General features: G+C 36.3%; 2 protein-coding genes across 2 annotated transcripts in view; one reads left to right on the forward strand and one right to left on the reverse strand.

Annotated features, from left to right (window-relative positions):
• Nucleotides 1–21,527, forward strand: part of LOC134666127 (lachesin-like) — a 111,571-nt gene that overhangs the window by 85,996 nt on the left and 4,048 nt on the right. The window contains exons 8-10 of the mRNA XM_063523281.1: nt 12,925–13,034; nt 14,538–14,600; nt 17,017–17,160. Coding sequence (XP_063379351.1) covers nt 12,925–13,034; nt 14,538–14,600; nt 17,017–17,160 — 317 coding nt within the window. The remainder of the gene's footprint in view (nt 1–12,924; nt 13,035–14,537; nt 14,601–17,016; nt 17,161–21,527) is intronic.
• LOC134666126 (uncharacterized) lies at nt 19,636–21,217 on the reverse strand. Its single transcript, XM_063523280.1, has 2 exons — nt 20,052–21,217; nt 19,636–19,993 (listed from the first exon to the last, which is right to left on the reverse strand). Exon 1 carries the CDS (start codon nt 21,161–21,163, stop codon nt 20,234–20,236), a length of 930 nt encoding a protein of 309 aa, XP_063379350.1. The 5' UTR covers nt 21,164–21,217; the 3' UTR covers nt 19,636–19,993; nt 20,052–20,233.

A 21,527-nucleotide genomic window follows, 5' to 3' on the forward strand; every position in this document is an offset into this window, starting at 1 on the left:
AAGTAGAACATTTAGTATAATTATTAACAGAGGGTAGGTTAGGATGCCAGGAGCATGGTGTTTTTGAATATTGACACGTAACTTACGTCTATTATACGTCTGTGTTGGCACATGGGCGTAGGTCGGAGGATCTTGAGGGAGTTGGAGACAAAACAGCGTGTGCTTCTTACGGTGTATATTGGGAAAGTGTCATGAGTACATTACAATTCACTAGCCTAAAATAATTATACTAATTACAGCGCCACCTACGTATAGGGAACTAATTAGGTACCTTTATGTAGATCATTAAGCCATCTAGGGATTCTAGGCTCGATAAAGTACGTAAGAGGTGAAATAGATGGCGCTGTTAACTATACAAGTTAACAGTCTGTGTACCATCGCTCACACTGTTAACTGTCCATCGGTGGACCTTATGCCTTTTGTAATAATTACTGTTTGTAGCTGTTTTAATAAGAGTAGCATGGTTGCTTGCATTGAATATGTTGATTGGAAAATCGTCATAATTACTGAACAAGCCAAAACACAGACAAATAAGCTTTATGAGCTTTTGAGAAAATTTTAAATGATTGTGAGATTTATTTTCTCTTTTACCTTAAGTATAAATCAGTTCTCTTTTTTAACTCACGTTTAATTAAAACAAGCTAAATATAAGTCCTTATTAATGTACCTAGAAATTTAATTAAGTATTTAGGTAGCTATATCTATTTTCTAAGTAAATAAACATTGTACCTAATGCTAAACTTCATTAGTTAAGTTTACCAAAAGTCAAATCTAAGTCGACGTTTGCTCTTATAAATAGTAACAGCAAATTTTATTTACTCATTTTTTATTTAAATAGGTCAATCAATGACTGGAGATAAGATACATTTAAAAAAGCCGATCTCAAGTCTGGAATCGTTTCTAAATAGTTCTAGTTCGATGGTGGAACTATTTGAGGTCTGTGTAAATCTTAGGTCTACATAAAGGTCAAATAATAAAGACCAAGTAATAAAGCAATTCGTCTGTGGAATGCTCCCCTTTGCCTGCCAGACAAGCTCAGAGCAAACTTACGTTCAAAAACATTATTTTATACCTAACTGTACCGTTTCTAGGGTTCTGTACCCAAAGCGTAAAAACAGGATCCTATTACTAAGACTCCGCTGTCCGTCTGTCTGTCTGCCTGTCACTAGGCTGTATCTCATAAACCGTGATAGCTAGGCAGTTAAAATTTTCACAGGTGATGTATTTCTGTTGCCGCTATAAATACAAATACTAAAAACAGATTATAATAAATATTTAAGTGGGGCTCTCATACTACAATCATGATTTTTAGGGTTCCGTACCTCAAAAGGAAAAACGGAACCCTTATAGGATCACTCGTGCGTCTGTCTGTCTGTTCGTCTGTCACAGCCTATATTCTCGGAAACTACTGGACCAATTACGTTGAAATTTGGTACACATATGTAAATTAGTGACCCAAAGATAGACATGTTTTTTTATAATTTTAAAATACATAGGTTCGAAGTTATTTAAGAAAATAGCCAAAAAATTACCATTCTCTTTATCTCCGAAACTACTGGGTCTAAAATTTTGAAAAAAATACACAAAATAGTTCTTTACCTATAGATGACAGCAAAACCTATTAGAAATGTGCAGTTAAGCGTGAGTCGGACTTATGTACAGAACCCTAGAAGCGCGAGTCCGACTCGCACTTGGCCGGTTTTTTAGGCATGGGAATTCTGTGATAAAACATCGTACGAGTAACCTTAAGTTACCAACGTAACGTTTAGTTTGGGTTTGTTAAAATTGTTTCGATGAGTATTAGTTGCCCGTTGAAAGAAAAATATAATCACAACAATACTTTTGTTTGACAATTCAATGTGCGACCATTCTACAGTACCGAATTCCTTATCCTAAATCAATTGAACGTTCATAATCCACTTAAAAGTGACACCATGTGCCGTGGAAGTTTCACAACTCACTTGAAAAGTATTACTTTAAAACCCACGCCAAATTCACACCACTATCCGCCTCGGCACACTTTATTTCATTAAGCTTTCAATATCAATTAGAGCCGGCTACCGCAGATTTTGTGGGCAGACATACGAGGGCAATTAACTAAACGGTTTAAATTGATTCTTAATACGTTTCAAAGCGTGAATTAACTCGATGAGGTCGGATTTAAATTTATGATACGTATAAAAAGATATTTAGATTTCATAGCATTATAAGTATAACGATTCGGACATTCACTTGGGATAAAAATGTCACTTTGTATCAAAGAGTTATTAATGTAGGTATAAAGAGGTGTTTAGTATGAGAAAAAATCATGCCCCGAGTTTTGACATCCAATATAGATTATTATACTTCCTATCCAAATCCAAGACAACAAATATAATTTACAAGCAGCAGTACATGGAATCATGCCGTCCTTGTCACACATTTTAGAGATATAATATATAAAAAACAATTTCGCGCTGTTCCCCTACCTCACTACGCCATCGTCCCTCGCCATCCCACTCTAACCCCGCTCCTCAGATACCCGTCATTACATGTTTTTGTGTTAGTCCGAGTCACACGTATTTTCGCCAAAATAGTGTTCCTCTAAAAATGTCTGTGTGTGTGTCGATTGATGAAGTTAGGGTGAGTAATTTTAATATGTCTATTAAGCGCTGAATGATAATTATAGAATCAAAACATTACTTGTACCGCCGGCCGCCGTGGCCGAGCAACAAAGGAATGGTTTTTCGGCACGGCAAGTCTAGTCTCGTTTGCAATACTTTACATGGCTAGTAATCTTTAATTTGAAATTGTATTTTCATTTAGCGTTATAAACTCATTACGTAATAAATCAACTAAGTAAGTAATCTTTACTTCCGTACGAAATCACTTGTTACAACTACCTCCTTTTTAGAATAAAATAATTACGGATGAAATAAGTACGGAGCAAGGCCTGTTCACTTCCTAAGAAAGTTATGTCCCCAAATAATTGCGCATGTGTGCGCCTGAAGCTTCTATGTGTGCGTTGGCCTCCGAGAAAAAGTTGCGAGTAATAAAAATAAAAACATTTTTCTACACCAACATTGCTCCCAACTCTGATTTAAATTATCACAAATTTTATACATAATTAATCATAAAACGGGACTTAAAACTTAATTACACGCGATTAAGTTTTATAATGAATATTTGCTTCCAACTGTCTTTATCAATGTTCATAAAATATATGGAGGGTAGGTACGTCTACCCACCATAATAAAAAAATATATTTGTCAATGACTCTGTCCAACTGCTGTGGTTAAAGTTCATAACGAACATTTTATTTATTAAATCTTTAAATAATAAATACAACGTAGCGGTACAACCACTTAAGACTGTAAGTCTGTACCTACATAGATTACAGCAATGCACATAGAAAATGTGGTAAATGCGGAGCAACGGCTGTTGAAGCAGCCAGAGTGAAATTTATACAGCTTTAGTGGGTTCAGAAGGAACCGAGTCATAACGCATCTGGAAAGCGTATTAATTAACCGTGAAGAAATGTATGAATACAAGTTAGAAATCTGTGTAAAATGCCGTGTGTAAAGTGTAGTGTATCTGTGTGTAAAGTGTAATAGGTAGGCATGCCTAATGTTATTTGTATAATACTGAAAACTTTGTGAATGCGCTTTATTAATGTCTATTTTTATTAAGTTGTCAGGGTTTAATTTTCAGTGTTTATTTCTATATGTAAAACATAATACAATGTTATAAACATAAATATGCCTTTTATTTAAATCAATAGATAATACCACAAACAAGGGGTAATATTTGCATCTTTCATATATTTCGTGATATGAAGATAACAAATATGTTTATCAACATAATTACTATATACCTATAATACCAATACCCGCCAGGCTAAACCGGTTGTTAACTTTAGTTCCATTGGTACACATCGAGGGCGCCAGTAGTATAAACGTATAAACGGTTGGGGACATTTTTTTGTATGGAGTTACCGTTCTTCTCCTAGTGAGTATTATATTCTTTGGTACGGAGCTATAAATAGATAAATCATGATATTTAACCCAGTTATATGACTAATACAAAATCCAAAGATTATAGTAATATGTACCATATTACTAACATTTCATGTTTTGAATAAAATATGTTACATTCATACTATGCAATGTTCGCTTAGTAAATTGTTTACGAATGCGAACACCATATTATTATATTATATTGACATGCTTTCGCCTACAGATTTTATATACTGTATACTAGTAGGTACTAGGTATACAAACTATATCCGAATTGAATAAAAATTATATATCTACCCTACTGTGTATTAAAAAAGATAGGTAACAATATTAATCCTTGCCGATTGGTAATATTTAAGTGCCTATGCACGGTAGCAAATGTGTCTTTGTGCAAATAGACTTATTCTTTACTTAACCAATAAGTTTAATTAGCATCTTATGAGGAGGTATCCTCATACCTGTAGGTATACAGATACCTACATTTTATATGTAGGTACATAAAAAATTTCATTAAATACACGATCTACAAGATACTTGAAGAATAGTTTGACCGACTGTTGCCAGTGACCGATGTATACGACGAGCACGCGCTATGCGTGCTCCGATACCGACATAGTGAATGTATCGTAAGGATTAAAACGGATTAGGTACTGGTTTTAATCGCACATCGCAGTATCGTCGAGTCTTGGGTCCAGTCGGTGTGGTCGCCTCCTTTTGCTCATCAGATCTCCTGCTTTGTGATAAATAGACATTACTGATTGACACTATTAAGTACCAATGCTATATGCTTAACATCACATAGCCAGTTACTTTCTACAACAGTACTGTATAACGGAGGCGTACCAAGTGTGAACAGTATATCTTTGTACGAGTAAGTAAACTTCATGAATGTGCTAACATCAATTTCTTTTTATACACTCGCATATTATCAACTCAATGTAATTTTAGAATGAAATAAATCATGGTCAAAGTATTGGGACTTGATTTGTGTAATATTATGGACTACGTCAAATAATAATACTCCGCTAGTACAATAGCGTCGAGGATCGTAAACTCATGTGTAAATCGTATCGGAAATATAAGTAAACCTCCTAATGACAACTGGGATTCAGAATTTGGTAGTTTACGTAGAGTGAGTACTTAGAAACTTAGGTATACTATGCAACGAGATGATCATCAAACAGGTAGGTAAGTACTCGGTATAAACCGTGTTACCAAATAAAAGTCAATGACAAAAGAAGAGTTTATGATATTTCACATTAACCCTTAAATTGGCAAGAGTAAAAATTTGTAAAAACAAGTAATATAGTAGCATACCTTTATTTAATACCGTCTGGGGGTCTACAGAAAAATGTTTAAAAAATTCCAGTATTATCGGTTTTTCAGAAAATCTATGTACATCACCATGCACGTTGCCAATTTTATAACAAGAAAAGTAACATTCTTGTATGTACACGCTGGTTACCGCTGCCAAGAAGCCAGTAAAATACTATGTAAAAATTAACGTAAATTATTATGAAAAAACATCATTTAGTGTGGAACTGTCAAAAGCAATTTGGTTTTTTTGTTTCTCCGATGATGAAACAAAGGAGCATATTGCATTTGACGCAATAAAATTTCGTCTTTCCCTCCTTACAATATCTGTAACATACATTTTTCGGTCCACTCTCAGGAAAATGCCCCATGTTGTTAAACCAAAGACTGTCTGTAACTCCGTAGGACGCTATTTCTTATGGCACAGTTTCTCAACTTTCATTTCATCTGTTACCAATCTGCGTCGCTTTACAATTTCCTTCGAATAGTTCAAACCGGAAGTTCTAAAAGTAACCTAAAGCTGTATCTAATTCTGTTTTTTTTTTCAGGCTGGTATGGCTGGTATTTTCACGTGTTTATATGAAGCTCTTGTTACCCTAATGGCGATGAGTGTTCAATGTAGTGTAGGCAAAGCATCATAAATAACTGTAGATGGAGAGTGTAGAACTCTAATATGCTCGAAAGAGAATCAACGTGCTTTCAGAATTAAATCGTGCTTGATTATAAGTATTTATCGACCTCATCCTCGTGCGACAAGCTGTCCAAAGAAGAATTTAAAGAAGGTGGATCAGAGCTATTGTCAGAATTAAATTGTGTGAATGCGCGTGGGTTCCTCATCGGAATCTGATTCATAATCAGAACATACATTTTTTACAGGAATTAAAGCCAAAATCTTATGCGATCTACATAGTGTTAAATACTACAAACCAAAAAAAGGAAAGCATACTGTTTAAAAATATTTTAAATAAACAAGGACACGCAAAATCGTTAGATTCAAAACAAAAGTTAAGTACAGATAGGTTGGCAACGTACACGGTGGTTACCGTAGTTGAATATTTACAAACTTGTCAATGGTAACCGTGCTGTACATTCCAATTTACCAGTGATTATCTTTATTATTATGCCTTATGCTTACAAAATTACCAATTATTCATATACTTTACCATTTTCTTATGAAACACAAAACGTACAAATCATAAATTGCATACAGAAAAGTTGTTAAAATTTAATAAAACTTATTAGAGGTACTGGCGAGCGTAGCCGCTTCGAACAGATTTTTGAATAGCGACGTTAATTTCAAATTTTTGCCATATCACATATTTTAGTACTATTCGTAACATCATTATTAAGTAGTTTCTGAAAATAAAAGCTTAGGAAATTAGATATATTTATGACAGGAATTTTTACTAACTAACGTACACGGTGATGCACAATGCCAATTTAAGGGTTAAATAACACATATAAATTAAAATTCATATAGGATAAATATTTAGTTACAAACGAGAAGTCGAGGCAAAATTTTCCACATTCATTGTGTCGAGAGCTCCGCCTTCACAGCGTTGAGGTTATATTTGCCCCACTTTAATAGTGAAGAGGCTATCTTAACTCCACATTAATTGTGTCGAGAACTCCGCTTTAACAGCGTTGAGGGTAAATTTGCCCCACTTTAATAGTGAAGAGGCCATCATTACTCCACATCAATTGTGTCGAGGGCTCCGCTTTAACAGCGTTGAGGCTAAATTTTCCCCACTTTAATAGTGACGAGGCTATCTTTACTCCACATTAATTGTGTCGAGAACTCCGCTTTAACAGCGTTGAAGGTAAGTTTGCCCCACTTTAATAGTGATGAGGCTATTTTTACTCCACAGTAATTGTGTCGAGAGCTCCGCTTTCACAGCGTCGAGGTTGAATTTGCTCCGCATTAATAGTAACGAGGCTATCCTTACTCCACATTTACTGTGTTGAAGATTTATGATGATAATTGCATAATATCAAAAACTACAAAATAATGGCTGACTCGCTCTTCGATTGCTTCGGTCATTTGGTGTATCGGTCGCTTTGCTCTTCGGTCGCTTCGCTCTTCGGATGCTACGCTCTTCGGTCTCTCCGCTCTTCGGATGCTACGCTCTTCGGTCGCTTCGCTCTTCGGATACTACGCTCTTCGGTCGCTTCGCTCTTCTGATGATACGCTCTTCAGTCGCTTCGCTCTTCGATCACTTCGTTCTTCAGTCACTTCGTTCTTCGGTCTTTACGCTCTTCGGTATGTTTGTTCTGCAGACACTTTGATCGTTATAAAATGAGTCAAAGATATATAACCGTGCTCCACTGTAACAGTGTTGATGCCAATGTAATGTACTTGTCATAGTCTGCATCCAGACCTTTATGTTGCCTCCACTTTAATAGTGATGATGTGACTTTACGTATGTGAAATACAAAGGAGATTTTAGTTACGTTGAAGCAATTTAACTGGTGTTAATGCAGCTTAAAATCCTGTTAAGTACACCAACAGTGCTGTATGACGAGTAAACAATATATGGAAAGAGATATAACCCTTTAACCGGTTTTACATTCACATTATTGTACATACATATTACGAAGTTATGTGTTCCAAATAGCTTCAAACAGCATCTTTGACCTGCAGTCAAATATATAGCATCTCAACGAGCCCGATTTACCTACTCGTAACAAATCCAGTACGATTTGCTTACTGGTTATCTCAGCTCTAAACTTCAGGGGACCGTCGCCGCAACTAACAAGGGCTGCACCGTGATGATATATCCCACGACGCGAAATAAACGCTGGAATCCTTAGCTGAAAACGAATATGCACAATTGTACAACAATGCAACCAGAGTTAAATGCTGTAACCTGTTACATGAGTCGCCATCGCTAAATAGCTAGATTGACAATCGCAATAAAAGATTGATATCCATAAACAATAATAAAATTAAATATTGACATTAATTTAAATGCTCTAGGTTGTCATATTATATTGCTGTACAGTTATAATAGGGTATTTTCCTACTACTACTACTACTACTACAAATCAGTTACCTTTTTAGAACTGTCAAAACGATTTGCTAAGATGGATTTTATATGAAACATTAGATCGTGACGTCACGGTCAACTCACCTTTTTTTTACACGACTGCCCAAACAAAAAGAGTGTATTGTTATATTTCTATCCAATTTATAAAATAGAACTTGTGTTTAAAAATAACTCTAATCTGTGAATTTTATGCATGGTGTAAAATAATTTATTTAAATACTTATAGTACCTATGTAATACCCTATTGAATGCTACGTAACACGAGAAAGCTTAAATAATTATTGTTGATTGTGTATCACAAGAATACTGTGCACGCTGCACAGTATAATAGTTATTTTTAAAAAAGGTTACTATAAGTTACTCCTTGAATGATAAATTTCAAGTAAATGCCTTATACACAAATATATCATAATTTAATACCTAACTACCTACACTCTACCAATCTACCAAAGTTTACTTGCCACTTGTATCACGTGTAGTCGTCATCGGTCAGATACGTAAAGAAAGACGAGTTATTTATTAATAAAGGTAGTCTATCTATATACATTATTTAGCTATTTACACATCGTTTGAGAATGTGACTGTCTCATTTCAATCAAAGACAGAGAGAATCGTACTAAATTTGTCTTACACCAGTACTAGCACCCAAAAGGAAAGGATGAGTATAGTTTTCCTGTTACTGACTGACAAATTGGTTTGACCAACTATATAAATCTATAATTTGAAGCTGAATTATAATTGAAAATTTGAAAAATTATAAGTTTCAAAACAGCACCTACAGGCTTTTCTACTAGTCATTGTCCGGACTTAGTCTAAATGTATAGAAACTTGATTTCTATGACAACCTTACAATGAAGAAAAATCTCCTTTACCCACAGGCTTTGTATAGAAGAGGGTATTTATTGTTGTATTGGATCTTCATTGCAAACTGTCATAAAGTTATATTTTATTCTACTTGTCAATACTTAAAAAGACATACGTCATAGATTGATCATAACGCAAAAAATAATTACATCCAGTGAGTGGTTGGTAAAATCTCAATACATGAAAAACAGCTTATTTATTATGTATAGTGTCTGACAGAAAACAACCTAAACCGTTGTGGTAATTATAATCTTGAAAATTAAAACAATGTATATCTTAGTTAAATTTAAATTGAAATTCGAATAATATAATGGGTATAAAGTGCTATAAAAATTGGTTCAGAGCTATAACTAAAGATTGAACACACCTTTTAATGGTCTACATAAGCAAAGGCAAAATTACATTATACAACAGTTATAACACTTATAACCATAATTTTAAGAAGTTGTTTTTTAAAGTTATAGGTATTATAATAAAAACTAAGAAAGTTTAATTTATTTATGATTATTTTTTTCTTTCACCAAAAAGGAATATAAAAGGTACCTAATTTTACCCGTTAATCAATGACGCTTATCATTATAATATACAATGCTATACTTATATAAAATTACATTTGCAGGTAAATCTCTTCAGCTGAAATCAGTCATATCAGTAACGGTATACGTAACTTACTGATTTGATATCGATATTTCATTTTATTTTCGCACCTGTATTTAGATATAAGGCTCTGAACATCTGCTTGTAAATTATATTTGTTGTCTTGGATTTGGATAGGAAGTATAATTAATAATCAAACGAACTTACCTGTGAAGTTTGATTACAATTATACGAGTATCCAAATCCAAGACAACAAATTCCCGCCCCCCAACCCCGAAAATTAAAATAAAATAGTCTCTGTTCATAACACAAAAAAGATCCACTCTGAAATAATGACGGGTATCTGAGGAGCGGGGTTAGAGTGGGATGGCGAGGGACGATGGCGTAGTGAGGTAGGGGAACAGCGCGAAATTGTTTTTTATATATTATATCTCTAAAATGTGTGACAAGGACGGCATGATTCCATGTACTGCTGCTTGTAAATTATATTTGTTGTCTTGGATTTGGATACTCGTATAATTGTAATCAAACTTCACAGGTAAGTTCGTTTGATTATTAATTCTAAATAACACCATTTCCTTTGTGCTGACTGAATTTTCAAATGTCAAGTACGATACTGTACAGCGATATATACGGTACAGTTCAGCTATCAAATTCGACGCACAATTTTTTTCTAAAGCTTTCATCATCATCATCATTTCAGCCTATATACGTCCCACTGCTGAGCACAGGCCTCCTCTCATGCGCGAGAGGGCTTGGGCTATAGTCCCCACGCTAGCCCAATGCGGATTGGGGACTTCACATACACCTACGAATTTCTTCGCAGATGTATGCAGGTTTCCTCACGATGTTTTCCTTCACCGAAAAGCTAGTGGTAAATATCAAATGATTCTAAAGCTTTATACCTCATTAAATATGTTCGAGTACTTAAACACTAAACTGAATCCTGGACAAGTTCTAGACTGTCCTAAGTACACACAGTAGGCAGCTAAGCGGCCTAAAGCCTAATCCTTCCAGTCAGTTCAGTCGGTGGCGCTTAGTGCTTCCGACAATTGCATTCTAAGCTCCTTACGATTACGTTTCCGATTACATTCGTATTAGCTGTACCTATTCGTATTTGTATTGGTTGTATTGGGCCCCATATATTCCACGACTCTTCTTTTTCCGCATTTACTCTATTACAGATAATGCCTAATATTTTCTTTAATGTAATTTATAATCTATTACTTATCCTCTACTGCTAAGAACTAAGAAATCTGTAATGGACCAGATTCTTGCCATGCTCATGTTATGAGTACTAAGTTCAGCAAGAGACTTTTGACTCTGTACTCTCTTCACCGTCTACAAAATGTTCTCCCGATTCATTGCCCGCTCTTTCTAGCTCTCCTTTCTGGACTAACGACTAGACAAAGATCAAAGATCACTAAGATAATTGCACCATGAAAACTTTTTGACTTTATCAAAATATAATTATGATTCGTCGGTGAATCACTAAACCATTTAATATTTTAATAAATTCGCTTTTGGCATATAATTACATAAAATGCTGACATGTTGGTACGTCAGGTCGTCGAAAAATGAAGCGCTTTGATCAAAGTTAAATATAATTCAGAATTTTCCTATGGCAATATAATAGAAATCGTACAGCGAATTATATTTCAACTCTGGTCAACGTGGGATTCAAACCCACATCTTTGGGTTTCAGGTCTAACGTGCTACCAAACCCACATGCTGATCTTCATCATGCACAGAGAATTCATGCAATCGTGACAACTTTGTCTCGTGAGAAGTTGACAACTTTAACACGTTCATTGAGAGATGGGGTCGACAGATCACATGTTACAAAGTATGCTTAGTCACGAGTTACACTAATTGCTGCGGCGAAGGAAGTTGACCACAGTTAATTTTTAGAGTTCCGTACCCAAAGGGTAAAAACGGGACCCTATTTCTAAGACTCCAATGTCCGTCTGTCTGTCCGTCTGTCTCAATGTTTGTCACCAGGCTGTATCTGATTAACATGATCTTATTTGTAGAGCCATAAGAGCATGTCACATATTTTTGTGGCCTTCGAAGAGTAACATATTATTGCGGGTGACTGTACCTATTTTTGTTGCCAATATCACAACAAATACTAAAAACAGAATAAAGTAAATATTTAAATATTGTGTGTGTGTGTGTATAGTGAGGCTCCAGTAAAACAAACGTGATTTTTTTACCATTTTTTGCGTGATGATACGCAACCCTCCCTGCGCGAGTCTGACTCGCATTTAGCCGGTTTTTTTATTAGGTACGATAACATCTGTTTATACCAACTCTTAACTTTCAATTCTTATATGTACCTAGTGTAAAACTTAGCTATATTTCGATTATACATCTGGCTAAACCAGCGTTCAGCGAACCTGCTCCTGACACGGCTCGAAAAACTTCCATCAACTGAGTAATAACCCTTCCGCTCCGCAAACACGTTTAATTAAAATTATGAGTAAGTGCGGTTAAAGTTAACTAATTTTGCTATGCTAACTAATTTAAGTACAAGATGGCTGGGGGCTCTAGCTCTGGCAAATGGGTGATGCTTTCAAGACTCATACATCGTAGTTATTTAATCTTTGCGTATGTTTACAAGCGGTCGTGGATTATGTAGATTTAAAAAGTGAATTAATATTTTTTAAAATTTAAAGTTATTTAAAGAGGAACAAAATTGTTGTATAATCATTTGTTTTCACTACCTGTTAAATTTCTAAATTTAAGTGAAAATTACTAAGTCAGGTTATCTTACTCTTAGTTCATGTCTATATTCGCTGAGGATATTTTTATGATTAATCTCGGTGATTTAATTCATAAACAAAACGCAGCTTGAAAGAGTGTAATAATAATATAATTTCACGTAGGTGTCTAGGGGTAGGTGTAGGCATTTTGTACGTTTGACTTTCAAAAGTGCATGGAATGGAAGTAGCCACATCCACTCTCCGTACCGTTTTGTACCGCTCCGTATTAGTAAATATAAAAAAACCATATAAGTAACATAACCATCGATCCTGTCTAAAATGTAATAAAAAAAATAAAGGAATTGTTTGCCCAGTTAAAGTTAAAATATATTTTTGTTACAGAGCGCATATGAAGCTGACAGTTCGGAACTTGCAGCTCGGTGATTTTGGAAACTACCGGTGCATCTCGAAAAACTCGCTGGGAGAGACTGAGGGCTCGATCAGGCTGTACGGTAAGCATAGTATTTTGTAAAACACCCTTTCTGACACTCTTTCTGAGGCCATTTCGTAAGGGTCTCAGGATCATGGTTAGCATCTGGATTGCAACTGGTATAGGTATAAGTAAAAAAATTTTGGAACGATATTCACTGTCATCATTTTAGCCCCCCGTCGCTCACTGCTAAAGCTGCTGAGCATATGCCTCACTTCGTGTACGCCAATTGTCCCGGTCCTGAGCTAATCTCATCCAGACAAGCACCTAAACTCACTGCATCTTAGCAGAGTAACCAAAAGTCTTATTTCTAGTATTTTTGGAAGTACTTATGTATAAAAATAAAGCGAACTTTTTATTGCTCGCTCTACGCTATAGATCCAAAAGTAAGTACTTTGGTACTGATTCAATTTAACTTTAAGACTAACTTTTCAAAATCGATAAACTTAAATAGCTAAAGGTATATAATATCTTAATTAATTCACCGAAGCCTTTAATTATAAGTTAACAGTGATGAACTATGTCACGAGCAAGACTTGGAAATATACTCTGTGTACTGTTAATTTGTAGCCAATTAATTTTACTTGCGAACAACTTAATCCTAAATAACTAATAATTTAATTAATTCAAGTTAGGGTGGTAAGGTTACGAAATAATTTGCAGTGAGTTATTTGGAAAACCATGTTATTTTCCAACATTAGAACCAATTTTTTAATCTATAAATTGGGTCCCATGTTGTCCAGAGTTGATCATCGTTAATTTTTATATTGTAATGTAATGTGGTACGTCCACAAAAAAAAAGGGGAAAAATATTTACATTAAAAAAGCTAGTGTTTAATTAGTTTCTATCATGTTGTTCAAATGCCTTTTAGGCAAAAAAATATTACGTTATTTTGCCATATTTACACATGACGATTATATTTATCACGACAAACTGCCACAATTCGCACGTGTATCGTACAACGTTTTACAGTACATATTGCCCTTTAAATTTGCGACGTAATTACGTAATGTGCTTATTATAGCACAGGCTGTCGTAATGATAATTATGATTTATTTATCTCACAATATACAATTTTGACTTAAAATACTACTAAATTTTATTTAATAAATACAAATTGGAACATAAATTTACATACTTTTAACTAGGTAAATATACATATTCAATTACACAAACGGGTCTACCGCGATATAATTTCATTGTTTTTTACCTTTAATTCCACAATTCCTTTAATTTGACCACAGCTGGTGCAACTCAGCTGAAACGTCGGAATTAAAGGTAAAAACAATGAAATTATATCGCGGTACACCCGTTTGTGTAATTGAATATGTGTACAAAACGCGAGAGTTTAAAGTGTTATATAGGTAAATATAAAAATTAAGGGTATTACACGCTATTAGGCCATAGGTACCCGGCTAAATGTACCTAGCACGCTGCTAAAATTACACATGGTATTAGGAATTTATATTGTGATTGTTGGAGCACCACATTTACTGTAAAAGTCATTATTAATTTCTGCCACAGAAATCCCGATGCCATCCACGTCGCCCAAAGCAACGGAAATGAAGAGCAACGCCAATAAAGAACGTGAGTATAATATGTACAACATTCATTAACATAAGCTTTATGCATATTTCATTGCTGACATCGTTCATATAAAAAAAAATGATAAAAACACCGACTTCACGGAAGAGTTTGCACACTTCACAAAATGCCGAATATAATCAAGCGTTACTTGACGGGAATCCATAAAACAAAAAATATATGATGGATGACTCACACTTCGTTTTCTATAGAAAGCATCACGTGATCTAATCACCAGTCATAGAAAATAGTGTCGGTAATGCCATTGAGGTACATATTATGAGGCTGCTACATAATGAAAGGCATTAATCTTTATTAAACTAAAACTTTCTAATGTGAAAATAAAATAAAATGACACTGAACGCTTGAGTACATTAGTCGCTATCAAATATATCGGGATGAGCAAGGTGCTCACAAATATCTGAACACGCTTCTTTTGTCAAGGCGTTAGAGTGTTTGTTCAAATATTTTTGAACACCTTGGCCGCTCCGGCGATATAATATAATGGTGACTATAATAGTTTCGGGAAATTTGATTGACCCAAAGGATGTGTACTAGATATACGTTAACTTTTACGATTTGGGCATAATTTTAGCCCATACACAACGAAATACCTAGATACCTATTTATAATATTTGACTACCATTAAGAATTGGCAGGTCCATAATTAAAAGCATGTATGTACCTATAAGTTTAATAACTTCCCGACACATTTGCGATCCGCACAGGAAACTGTGAATGATGTTGAAATTAATTAATATTCAAATTACAGCGACGAAATTATTGTATTATTGCATTTGAACATGGATTTAAACGCAAAGCAGAAACGTGCGGTGAGGCGATTTTAACATTTTGACGAGACCAAATCAGATTCAGTAATCCTTGCGTGTAATGCATTCGTTGCAATTTAAATAATTATGCTTCTAATTGAATACCGGATTCGCTTTAATTGAGATTAATCATAATTTCATATTTTGAGTTACCTATGTTTGTTTCCATTGAAAATGAGTATTTTAATATCCCGTTTAATTTGTAGATACTTCAGCACTGGGAATTTTCAGAGAGTCCTTTTATTTATTATAGAAAAAAATATTTTGTTTTTTATAAATTTTTGTGTTATATTTTTAGTATTTACCTGACATAAGTATTTTATACAAAAAGTCAGTTAATTTGCTTAACTTCCAAAAAATGTCTAGGTATGAACATTTTACGTGATAGCTACTCCATAAAAATGAACTGTCATAGGGATCATACTATACATTCAACAGAACTACAACTAGAAATTCATAGTGATGGACTGAACTTTATAATCGTGACAGCAATGCCGCATGAACATAATAATATAATCAACTAGCTTTTGCCCCCGACTTCGTATGCGTGGAATTAGTGACAGCAGCTAAAGTAGGTATAATATATTAATATAGGCCTGGATAATGCTGATAGCAATCATTTAATTCGCGCATTGCTTACTTCAATTATTAAGCAATTCATCAACTCTTTCAATTCCACTCCCCTTTGCACTCTCTTCAGGGATGATTTCCGACATAAAAATGTCCTATCCTATGTCCTTCCCCGGGACTCAAACTATCTCTATACCAAATTTCAAGTAAATCGGTTCAGCGGCTGGAATTATGAAGAAAATTTAAAATGCTATCTTAAACTGGTCAAACCCCGATCAGCTTTCCTTTACCTTTCATCCTTTCATAACGTCCGAATTCAAAGAATGATATTTTCTGAAACCTAGCATGGTATATAACAAGCTCCTCAATATTGACTAGTCTATTTAATCCTTTCATAATACTTAGCTTCACTATAAACTTGACGCTCAAGACGCTGATCAGCTAAATTTAAACCTTCCATAAATAAAGTTACCCCTTCGTAATCGAAAATGTTCTTTTTAAATTTCACAACAACCTATTGCTTGCTTCAGATAAAAGTAAGTCCAAGTTTTCAATTCCGCGGGCCGCCGAAGTTTCGAACTCGAGATCGACCCCCGTGGAGGGTCTTCAAAGTGTCGTTATGAACTGTGAATAACTCCATTCGGGGGCGATTACGGCTGCATAAAGCTGTCGACGAGGAAACAAAGAGGTGTTGATTGCAGTTAATGTCTCTGTCGACGTTTAAGGGTGACGTAACACGTTAGGTGACAGACTTCCTTCCTTCCTTCTAATAATATAATAGGACCTTTTTATGTTAAGTCAACATTTCAATTGCATCACTCTCACTTAGGGTCGGTTGCACCAAACCTGTTCGTATCGTTAAGGAGTTCGCTAAATTTTTATGTATGGAACGTTTCATAGTAAGGCGCCGGGGCGCGCCGGCTGACGGTGATCAGTCTGTCAAATGTGGTTGGTGCAACTGGCCCTTAATAATGGTATTTAGAAAGTCACCTCAAAACCTAACCTAAGGCGTGTTGCAGCGCGCCGGGCGAACGTTACGCGCGCCGTGCAACGAACCGAGGGCACGGAGCGGCCGAGCGTGGTGCGCGCGCAGCTCGACCGCGCGCCCGAGCGCGAGCGCGACGCGCAACACGTGTACCGCGCGCCGCCGCTGCACGTCTCAGGTATTCATCTTTTGTTTATTCATTGTTGTTTTGTGTTGTTTTTTACTCATTTTCTAGCTTAAAAATGGCATAGAGAAATGTGTAAGCTTGCTGATTCTATAAATAAAAACTCATTTATAATATGTTTTAAGCGAGCTTTGCGTAAGCTTGCTTGTAATTAAATAGAAGCTTAATAAGTATTTTTTAGTTTAAAGGGATTATGGTGGGCTACCTAAAGAATCCCGGTGGGCTGCAGGTTTGTATTTTAATTATGTGTAAGTTGTTTGTTAATTTTAATATTTTATCTTTAATTTAATTGTAATTTTAATTTTATTTCATTTAAAATATGGACTGTCAACTGTCTGAAATAAATTATTTTTATTTTTTTATTTTATTTTTTTTTAGTCCCGCTGTTATAGAGGTACAGAGACGCGTCATCGCCACTTCGATTTTTGGAGTTCGCTGCTTGGCCTGCGTCAAGTGTGCATTGACTTTTAATGAAATAACTTTTTTTGTGATAAAATAGCTACACTCGTCTGTTACGAGTACATGAATGACTGAATACAGTTTGATTTCCAAACTTTTCCTGACTACTGAATGACTATATGTGCCTACCGACGATTGGTAAACATTAATCCTATTGTCACAAAAATGACATTTATTGTACGTACAAACGTACATATTTGTTGAAGTTGAAAGAGATTATTTGTTGAATGTGAGCTTTGAATGCGCGATCTTTATCTGTCAATTATCGGTTTTGTAGACTGTGGAATTTTTATCACTCTCATCTTTATTAATGTGACGTCTATTTTTAGAGTAGATATATTATGATTTTTCTATAGAATTAACCACCATAACAAACCATCTAGCTGTTATTTATCTTTGTTCCAATCAAGCCGTTTCATAAAGACATTCTTTTCGTTATCGTTCCTAAAGTTTTTCTTTTCGCATAAAGCTAAAAATCCATAATAATCCGTAGCGCAGCGCACCTCAGGGCTGGCGTATTTATTTTTAACGGCGACACAAGCGGGCTGCTCAATAATGCAGTGAGTTGTTACAAAGAAGCGGTAAGTAAAGGTTTGTGGAGTACATTATAGGATTGAGTTAGGGTTGCCAGGCGGGGGTTCTGCTCGGAGCAATTTATCGCCGGATTTTCGTTGCATTAAAGCAGGAATGTAAAAAAATTGTGGCGAACTCTTCAAGTTTAACAATTTAAAATTCTTTAAAGTGGAACCAGAAAATATAGTGACATGTTGCGAGAAGAACCTTCAGAATTTTGCGGTAGAGTTGTTTTTTTTTATCTTTATCCAGAACAACTTATCGTCAAATGTATTAAATGTCAAGGTGTCGATAATAACACATTGAATGGTTGTCTCAAAAAACATTTTTAAAACGTAAAAATTCTACAAAACAGTTTGTCCCAACACTTTTATCTATTATAAACAATAGACAGTTCTGTACTTTGTGAGGTTCCAGGAATTCTTATAATAGTTGTAACTGAAGTTACTATTAGCACAAAGAATCTATAGTTTTATTTGTCAACAAAACTGTATTTATTACGGTAAATACAAGGAAATATGTTAATAACATCATGCCTTCATAGTTCAACTGGAAACAAGTTGCATTAAGGGACACAATAGTTCAGTTGCATGAATTTTTGAACTATAAAAGCGACTTCCGAATGTTAACTACAGCTGCATACAATGAGTGACGTTCGCCACCGTATTAGTGCCGCGATTATGTCGTTCATTTCCGTCAAAGACGTTCATTGTCACTTTTTTGGAATGTTAAATTTAATCAAAATTTTTTAAGCTGCAGTACAGCTGCAATAACTCGATCGTTCATAAAAATCGAAACAACAAAAAATTGTTCAAAAATGAACTAGCCTGCATTTTTCCCAAGCTCACTGAATCGGATCATTACATTCCCCTGGCAAAACTGCATTGTCCCTGCCGAGCACAACCTTGTTGCATTCTTATATGCATTTAAGCGCATTGCACGTATCGTTCGCCCGTTACTGCAATTACTTACCGTATCGCAACGGCTTACAGTCTAATTTCGAATGTGGTTGGAAATGTTACTGGGAATTCGGAAGTGGTTTTGTTTCTTTGTTCTTTGCTAGATGGCTGTCATTTCCTAGTACGTGTAACGTGTATTATGTTTAAGCTTTACTACGTTGTATCATTAGCAGTAAAGTTACTTTTTAGAGATGGGCAGAATATTTGGTAATGATTCGGTATTCGGAATTTTTGGCAAGTTTTCCAATGTTTGTTGTAAGTACGTAATTCCCATTTTTGTTCATTATTATTTTCTTTATTCATTTTTCGTCTTAAGTTAGGTTAATTATAATATGAATATAAATTCATTATTATTCTCTTTATTTATCTTTCTTCCTAGGCTAGGTCATTTATAATATGAATATAAAAGTAAAATATAAAAACACTTACAAAACAATAAAAAATACTTCATTATTATTTATTTTTCTTCTTAGGCTAGGTCATTTATAACATGAATATAAAAGTAAAATACAAAAACACATAAAAAACAACAAAAAATAAGTATAAACACATTATAAAAAACCTAACCTAGGGTGCCGCCAGCAGCGGGGCAGGGCCCAAGCTGCCGGTGGTCAGGGCCGCAGAGAGAGGAACCGGCGGACTATCCGCGCCGTGTCCAAGATCACCGCCTTCTGCATCTGACCCTTGATCCAACCACCTAGCGAGAGTCTCTCAAGATGTCGGTCGAGACTCTTCGCTATTAGACCGTTCACTGAAACGACTATCGGGACAATGATCGTCGAATCAACATCCCACATAGCGGTTATCTCGTGAGCCAAGTCTAGGTACTTACTGGACTTGTCCTTCTCGGCTTTCACGAGATTCTCATCATGGGGGATGGTGATGTCAACGAACACGGCCCGACGTTGCGATCGATCTATTATCACGATGTCAGGCTTATTGGCTACAATAGTCCTGTCAGTGATGATAGATCGACCCCAATAGAGCGTGGCACGACCATTCTCGAGAACAGGCGCAGGTAAGTACTTGTAGTACGGTACTTCGCGGTCCACAAGGCCGTATAGAAGAGCAAGTTGCTAGTGAATAATCCTGGCTACGAGATTATGTCTGTGCAAGTACTCACCGTTAGCAAGATGAGAACAACCGGAAATGATATGCCTGAGTGATTCTCCGGGACGGCGGCATGCCCGACAAATGTCGACCGTACCGTCCTTCAGGATATATTTCCGATAGTTGTTCGTCATCATCACTTCGTCCGCAATTGCACAGGCAAAACCCTCGGTTTCTCCGAAGAGGTCCCCGAATCGTAACCAGTTCACCGACGCGAGCAGGTCCACATCGGGTCCCGTGAGGGCCTTGTAGAACCGCCCGTGTAGCACTTTACTCTCCCATGCCGCCTTGCGATCCGCAGTACTTAGTACCACAGGTTTGCGCCAGTTCTCGTTTGCCAAGGAGAGCGGCGTGAGGTTCCTGTCTACTGCCACCACATCACGATGCATCCCACACTCGTTGTTAAGGAAATAATTCCTGAGATTGTACACCTCGCGGTTGTGGAGATCCTTGGCGTTTAGGAAGCCTCGGCCTCCACACTTGCGTGGGATGTACAATCTCATAACCGACGAGCGTGGGTGTAGCATGCGATGTGTGGTGAGCAGTGATCGGACCCTCCGATCCAGGGCGTCCAGCTCGGTCTGAGTCCATCTTAGTATGCCAAAGGAGTATGTGAGGAGGGGCATTACCCAGGCGTTGAAGGCGCGCACTTTGTTGCCTCCTGACAAAAGACTGTTAAGGACTTTTGTGAGCCGACTGAAAAAGCGCTCCTTCACCGACCGTCTAATACCCTCATCATCAATACCCAACGACTGTGACATACCAAGGTATTTATAGGTTTCTGATTCAGAGATAGATCTGAAAGACATTGTCTCAGAAAGTTGTAAATTTGTTGAATTTACAACCCTCCCCCGCTGTACATGCATAACCGCACATTTATCGACACCAAACTCCATGTTGATGGCACTACTGAAGACTTCGGTGGTTTTCAGTAGCTCCAACAAGCCTTGGGTATTTGGTGCAAATAATTTGAGGTCATCCATGTACAGAAGATGAGAAATAACTTCACCCTCTCTCCGAAGCCGGCAACCTAGTCCCAAATCCTTCAGCAGGGTGCTGAGGGGATTCAGAGCTAGGCAGAACCATAGTGGACTCAGACTGTCGCCCTGAAAGATTCCTCGCTCAATCCTTATAAAATCCTGCGGGCCAGGTCGGTCATCCCCGCCTCCTGGTTGACGAAGGACTGTGGTCCACTGCCCCATACACGCGATTAGGAAGGCTCTCAAAGCTGCATCAACTTTGTACAGCTCTAAGACCCTC

The sequence above is a fragment of the Cydia fagiglandana genome, chromosome 7 (genome assembly GCF_963556715.1).
Source record: "Cydia fagiglandana chromosome 7, ilCydFagi1.1, whole genome shotgun sequence".
Classification (NCBI taxonomy): Eukaryota; Metazoa; Arthropoda; class Insecta; order Lepidoptera; family Tortricidae; genus Cydia; species Cydia fagiglandana.

Excerpts from the sequence above, each read along its gene's own strand:
- LOC134666126 (XM_063523280.1), bottom strand. The coding sequence starts at position 21,163 with ATGGAGTTTGGTGTCGATAAATGTGCGGTTATGCATGTACAGCGGGGG.